The 7195-nt window shown below is 54.1% G+C and overlaps 1 protein-coding gene across 1 annotated transcript; it reads left to right on the plus strand.

Moving 5' to 3' along the window:
- Positions 1–274: 274 nt before the first annotated feature.
- Positions 275–4887, plus strand: LOC106147494 (leukocyte immunoglobulin-like receptor subfamily A member 5). Its single transcript, XM_013509315.1, has 8 exons — positions 275–365; positions 522–557; positions 742–1026; positions 1171–1473; positions 2663–2794; positions 3490–3542; positions 4404–4556; positions 4634–4887. Exons 1-8 carry the CDS (start codon positions 332–334, stop codon positions 4757–4759), a joined length of 1122 nt encoding a protein of 373 aa, XP_013364769.1. The 5' UTR covers positions 275–331; the 3' UTR covers positions 4760–4887.
- Positions 4888–7195: the final 2308 nt, after the last annotated feature.

Below are 7195 nucleotides of genomic sequence, written 5' to 3' on the forward strand. Positions count from 1 at the left end.
TCTGAGGGGGAGGACCAGCCCTGGCAACCATCCCTGGAAGGGGCCAGCTCAGCACATTTCCCAGTCTGTTCACTGCTGTGTCCTGAAACTTAGGGACACAAGGACAAAACAGGAAGATTCTGAAGGCAGAAAAAAATGCGTGGTATTTCATGCCTGGCCAGCCCTGTGGATTGTGAGGAGGGAAGTTCAAATTCCTGTGGGGCTGATGATGTGACAATCCCAAAATGGGCAGAACCCACCACCAAGTAGCCACACCCCATGTGTCTGTGTGACCTGCCAGGCAGTGAGGTCACAGCCATCTGCAGAGCCATGACCAGTGGTTGGAGACACCATGACCCCCACCCTCACAGCCTTGTTCTGCCTGGGTGAGAAGGGAAGAGGGGAGGGTCAGCCTCATTTGGGAGGGCGACCACCCAAAGCCAGACCCTGGTCCATCAGGAGACCAGGGCTCAGGAGGCTCTGGGGAGGAGAGGAGCTGCTCAGGCCCCAGGGCGAACCTCTCACAGGGAACTCTCTTCCAGGGCTGAGTCTGGGACCCAGGACCCGAGCACAGGCAGGTGAGTATGTCCCAGGCTGTCCTGGGTCCTCCTCCTCCTGGGGACAGGGGGCCACGCCTGGGCAGTGGGGATGGAGCACAGCAGGTGTGTTGAGGCACTTGGAGGTGTAGAGGGTCCTGGGGCTGAGAGCTGGGATCTGAGAGGACGAGAAAGGGCCTGATGCCCAGCTGTGATTTCCTTGCAGAAACCCTCCCCATACCCAGGCTCTGGGCTGAGCCAGGAACTGTGATACCACGGGGGAAGCCTGTGACGCTCTGGTGTGAGGGGATCCTAGAGGCCCAGCAGTACTATCTGGAAAAGGAGAAAATACCAGTGCCCTGGGAAACAAAGATGACCCTGGAGTCTGGGAACAAGGCCAATTTCTCCATCCCATCCATGGCCCAGCACTATGCAGGACAATATGACTGTTACTATCTGAGCCCTTCTGGCTTATCACTGCACAGTGACCCCCTGGAGCTGGTGGTGACAGGTGAGAGGACAGTCAGGGTCCCAGCCCCAGGCTCTGCCCTCAGGAAGGGCTCTGCTCTCAGGAGTGTCCCCCTCTCACAGCCCAGCTCTGGCAACAGTGCAGGAGGTGTGAGTCCATTTCTCACGCTGCCCCCTTCTCTCCTAGGAATCTACCGCAAACCCAGACTTTCAGCCCTGCCCAGCCCTGTGGTGCCTGCAGGAGGGAATGTGACCCTCCAGTGTGGCTCACGGGTGGGATTTGACAGATTTATTCTGACTGAGGAAGGAGAAAACAAGCCGTCTTGGACAGTGGAGTCACAACGAGGCCGCAGGGGACAGGTCCAGGCCCCATTCCGGGTGGGCCCTGTGACTCCCGGTCACCAGTGGATATTCAGATGCTATGGCTTTGTCTGGAGCATACCGCAGGTGTGGTCAGAGCCCAGTGAGCCCCTGGAGCTGGTGATCGCAGGTGCGCTGCCTGTGACCGCAGCATGGCTGAGCTCAGGATCCCTCTGTGCCATCTCCCAGGACAGCTCTGGGGTGGGTGGGCATAAAGGGCTCTGGGGAGGACCACCCAGAAGGGACTATTGCTAGTCACATCATCTCCTCCCATTCTTTCTCTCTGGAATATGCCTGTGGGCAGAGGCCAGTCTCAGAATGGCCACAACACAGGTAGAGGAAAGGACAGAGGTCCATTCCTGGGGCAGCCCAGCCCTATATCCCCCTCAAGTCCTCATCCCCAGGGTGGGCCCCACCCCGCCCTCAGCACCCAGCTCCACAGCAGGTGGGTCTCAGGCTCTGTCCCAGTGACCTGTCTCCAGGCTGCCTGCAGACTCTGGGCCCATCTCAGTCCTGGTTCCAGTCTCAGCTCCCCTGGTGTCCAGGGATAGAGAAGCGGGAAAGGAACCATGATACCCAGAGGCTGGGAATCCAGGTTGCATGGGCTGGTTTCAAAGCTGAGGGAGATGTTGGGGTCCAGCCTGGGAGAGGAGAAGCAGTTGAAGTGGGGAGCAGGGAGAACAGCCTCTCCTCTCCCCATCCTTCCTAAGAGGCCCTCAAGATTAGCCCCTCACGCCAGAGTCCAGACCCCAGGGTGGTGAGTGAGGGCACTGTTGGGAGGTGGGCAGGGCACAGCTGGGCTGTGGAGCTGCTGCAGCCTCCTCGGGAGACGCTGACTCGGACAAGCCCCTCCTGTGCGGGCCTCAGTTTCTCCAGGGGTAAAAGGGAGGCCTGGCCCCGACCTTCAAGTTCCTCTTGTGCTGACCTTGCTGTGAGCCCTGGAGAGGCGGCCTCCCAGGGAAGCTTCCAGCACCCCAGGTTGCAAGGCTCCTGTCCCTCTGTGCAGTGATGGTGACAGTGTGCTGGGAGGGCGCAGGGCCAGGGCAGGGTGTCCAGGCTCCTTCCCTCCAGATCAGGAGGCTCAGCTCTGCTGGAGAGAGCCGGAAGTCCGGCCCCCAGTGTTCATCCCCCTTTGGGCTTCTTGTTGGTTCCCTGGGTTGGTAGCTCCCCTGTCTCAGTCTCACTCTCCTCCTTGGTGGCCTGCATGGGGGGTGGTGACCCTGCGTGCAGAACTGTGAGAGTGTGAAGAGGGGAATGCAAAGACCCCGTGCTGGCTGTGCACATCAGGTGCTCAGTGAAGTGACATTTTTGTCTTCAAGGCAGCACCCTTGGCCAAGTCCTGCAAGGGTACTTGAAGGTCCTGGTCGGTGTCTCCATGCCCTCCTCCCTGCTGCTCCTCCTCCTCCTCCTCTTCTTTCGATACTGGCAACAGGAAAGAAGCAGGAAGGCAGGTGAGCAGGGAGGGTGAGACCTCAGAAAGCTGTGGGTGCTGTAGTCACAAGGAAAACTGTCCCAGGAGACAAGGCTGCATAGAATCTCCTATGCAGAGCCCAGAGCAGAGAATCCAGACAGAGCACACGGCGCTGTCCTGTGGGAGTCTGGTGTGATCTGATCTTTTCCACCTCAGGCCGCCTCAGCTGTCTGGTCGGTGTGGTCTGAGGCTTCCTCCCGCCCTGCCTGGCCTGTGGACTGGGTGGTTCTGACCTCCTGGCTGAGGGCCTGCCCACCTCCCAGCCCAGAGAGAGGCTGACTTCTCACTTCCTGCAGGGGCCACAGGGCAAGCATCCTGGGACAGAGGCCTGCGGAAGAGGTCATTCCTGCCCTAGGACCCAGATTCCCCTCCTGCCACCCCTTACCGCCACCTGACACCCCCTTGTTTCTGCAGCTCCAGCCCAGCTGCTGCCACCCAGAAAGAAAACCTCTGTGAGAGGAAGAGGGGCTGGAGTGGTAGACGCCCCAAGGTCTCAGCATCACAGGGCCAAGGAGAGGCTGGGGCTCAGGCCTGAGTCTGACTAAACCCCAACACTGGGTCTAGGGGAATCACACAGCTCCTGGCTCTGTGTCCCCAGCTGGACGGGGCAGGGCCTGTGGGGCTGAGAGACCCCGGGACACTGGCCACGAGGTGACCCCTCTTCTGTCCCTGCAGATGCTGCTATGAAGGACACAGAGCCTGAGGACAGGGCAGAGCTGGACGCTCAGGTGAGACCCCCCCCCATCCAGGGCACAAACTTCCTGTCCCCCAGTTCAGTCCAGGGCGCTGCTCCGTCCTCCACCACTCAGCTCTCGGGGACCTCAGAGCTGTGCCTCCCTTCTGGAAGCCCCGGCCTCCGCCTGCTGTGACCCCACCCTCTGCTGGTTTCCTGTGACTTGGGGTCCCCTCCCTCTGTCCCCTTCCTGGCCCTCAGCCTCTGTCTGCCTGTTCCCTGTCCCGGGTGTCAGAAGGACCCTGAGTGAATGAGCACCTCACACCCCGAGGCCCCTCCCTCGTTCATGCAGCATTCATGGAGTGGGGGGCTCTGCCTGACCTGGCTCCGTCGGGGCTGCAGATACAGCAGTGAGCACAGCCCCTTCCTGCCCTGAGTCACCTTGAGGTGGGAGGCCAGTGTCGGAGAGCACAGAGCTGGGAAAGAACATAAAGCCGAGAAAGGGGTGGAAGGGCAGGAGAGCCAGTAAGAATCACCCGGAGGACCCTGGTAAGATGACCGCTGAGCAGAATACTGCGTGGAGAGGTTCCACATGGACCTGTAACGTGCCCACACTGCAGGAAGGGCACAAGGCGAGTGCAAAGGCTCTCAGGCAGGAACGGGCTCCTTCAGAAAGATGGGCCCTGTGAGTAGAGCCCGGCGAGCAGTGTCCGAGTGTCAGGATTCGAAGACAGCACAGCAAGAAGGAAGCAACCAGACCTCCAAGGCCTTATGAAGCCCCTAAAAGTCCATGAGAAAGGGACAGAGTCTGGTTTAATTTCTAAAGGATCCCTCTGGCCCCCATTGTGAAAATGGATGGAGGAGACCAGCGTGGAACAAAGGAGACCCCGTCTCTGTCTCTGTCTCCCCGCTGCAGAGCCCACCTGGTGAGGACCCCCAGAGAGTGCCGTATGCCCAGGAGAAGCACTCAGAACCCGGGAGAGAGGCCTCCCTTCCTTCAACCATGTCAGGGGAGCTCCTGGACACCAAGGATGGACAGGCGGGGGAGGCCAGGAAGATGGACACTGAGGTGGGTCCCACACTCCTCAGACCCCAGGCTTCCCCTGTCCCGAGCACAAACCTCTCCTCTCCCCATCTCCCCTGCAGAACTCTGTTCCTGAGGGTCCCGAGGACGTGACCTACACCCAGCCGGGCAGCTGGACGCTTAGACAGGGGACAGCTGCACATCCTTCCTCCCAGGATGGGACCCTCCCAGCAGAGCCCAGTGTGTAAGCTGCTCTGTTAGAGACACCTAACAGAGACCTCCAGAGATCCTGAGACCTTCCGAGGCTCACCTGACTCTAGTCAGAGAGAGCTCACACCTCTGTGCGCTGGAAATAAAACCAGAGATTCTTCAATAATTACTGAGTGATAAGAGAAGTGAAACCAAGGGAGAGAATGTTTGAAATGAATAATGTTGATAACATGGTCCAACACAACTAGGAAATAAGGTAATTAAGAACTACGGATAAATATATTCGAGAACACTCTGTAAAAATCATTGAGCCAAGATGTGACATCAAAACCCTAGAAAAAGAGTGTGAAATAACTCTAAATACGGTACAAGAAAAATTAATAATATTAGTTACTAACGAAGAGTTTAAAAGAGTTGACACACATTTCAACATCACAAAATAGCAGACATCAAGACAGATCACATATGTGTTTTATAGACATAACTACAGGATATTATCAATAACTTTCTGCCAACATCTCACAAGATGTAGATGACATGGATGAAATCCCCCACACACAAATTACTCAGTGGAGATAAAGATAAACAGAAAATATGAATTATCTCATGTGTGTTGAGCACTTTGACCTTGTAATTAAAACACTTCCCTGTGCAAATTGTAGTTCAGTAATCTTTGTTGCTAATATCTTTCACTTTCAAGAAATACAAATCACAAACTTCCACAGGCATTTCTTGCAAACAGAAAAAATAGAAAAGCCCAACATATTTATCAGACCAGGAAAATTATTATACCAAGAGTTGACAAGGAAACTGCAAAATGGGAAAGTCACGTGCAGAACTCCCACATCCACCTAGATTTGAGTCCCTGAAAAGAGCACTTCGGTCAGAAGTGGTGGCCCTCGCCTGTCACCTCAGCTACTTGGGAGGTAGAGGCAGGAAGGCCCAAAGCTTGAGCCCAGCCCGGACAACTCAGCAAGACCCTGTCAGGAAATAAATCAAGAAGGGCTGGGGACAGAAATAAGTGCTCTCTGTGTTCAATCCAAAGTCACCCCTCAAAAAAATAGAACAATTTTCAAGGATATACGTAAAAGAAAATACCTCATGATAATACACATGGGGTTTTTAAAATTTGTTTTAGTTTGAAAGGCAAGAGTAGCTTAAAATTTAAAAGTACGTAGACATAATGGGACACATTCACACTACTCGCAAAAGTATGCTATCAATAGGTGCAGAGAAGCCTTTCATAAATCACTCGTAATAAAAATAAAAGTCATCACACTGAAGGAGAATTTGCCACCAGTTACAAGATTGTTTAAAAATCCCTCCCCCTCCACCTAGCGTGAGACCCTGACTCTGCCCCCAGGCGGGGAACAGCCCGAGGATGCTCCCTGTGGGCTTCTCTTCAGCACAGCCGGTTACACAAGCGCGGCTGGAGAGCGCGGGTGTGGGTGAGCGTCACACTGCGTCACTCACAGCCAGACAATAGTGTGAATGGGACATAAAATGACACAAAGTCACTTTTCTCAAATCAAAAAGGGGCGTTTTCAACATCCCTGGGATGCTAGGCCAGTATGCCCTGATCAGCTGCACATCACACTTCCAGCTCTGGGCGGAGATAAAGTGGAAGGATGTCTCTCCACTCCTTTGACTTTACCCAAAGAGGCTGGTTTGGACACAGGACCTCTCAAGTTGTAAGATAACACATTTGCTTTGATTTCACTATTGTTTGTGGTCATTTGTTATAGCAGCAACCAAGAAATGAATACAGTCACATACTTTTTCACAATGTCTCAGGGTTTGGTTTGGTTTGGCTTGGTTTGGTTTGATTTGATTTGATTTGGTTTTTGTTGTTTTGGTTTGGTTTGGTTTTTGGTTTTTTGAGGCAGGTCTCATTATGTAGTTCAGGCTGGCCTCAAACTCATGGCAGTCCCGCCTCATCCTCCAAAGTGCTGAGATTATCAGCATGTGCCACTGTGCCAGACATGTCTCAAGTTTTTAGACAGAACATCTCATGACCATTTCTCCAATCACAGTACCTAGGTACCTGTGAAATCAATGAGAATAAGAAATAGAGACACATGATGTTCTGGGAGGCTAGGATGTAGGGATAGGTCCCTTGGTCAGGTGTTGGCCTAGCATCACACTGGGTTATCCTCTTTAAAATGGATAAGATGGACAACCTGGAGCTGGCACTGCCATTCTGGTGCTCTCCTCAATTCAGTGCTCTTTTTCTAGACCCAGATAGACCTAGACACAGAAATGCACAGATGTTGCCACAGCTTTAGCTGTCCCTCCTAAGCTCATGCTGTAACTTGGTCTCCAGTGTGGTAGTATTAAGAGGTGGGTCCTCCAGGGAAATGATTAACTATGAAAACTCTGGCCTCACAGATCAGATTAATCAGGGTGTGAGCTGAAGGGGTCCTACTTGCCCTTCTGCGGTATGAGCTGCCATCTTGGATGCAGACAGCAGATGC

The sequence above is a fragment of the Chinchilla lanigera genome, unplaced genomic scaffold (assembly GCF_000276665.1).
Source record: "Chinchilla lanigera isolate Chin_1 unplaced genomic scaffold, ChiLan1.0 scaffold00166, whole genome shotgun sequence".
NCBI classification, from domain to species: Eukaryota; Metazoa; Chordata; class Mammalia; order Rodentia; family Chinchillidae; genus Chinchilla; species Chinchilla lanigera.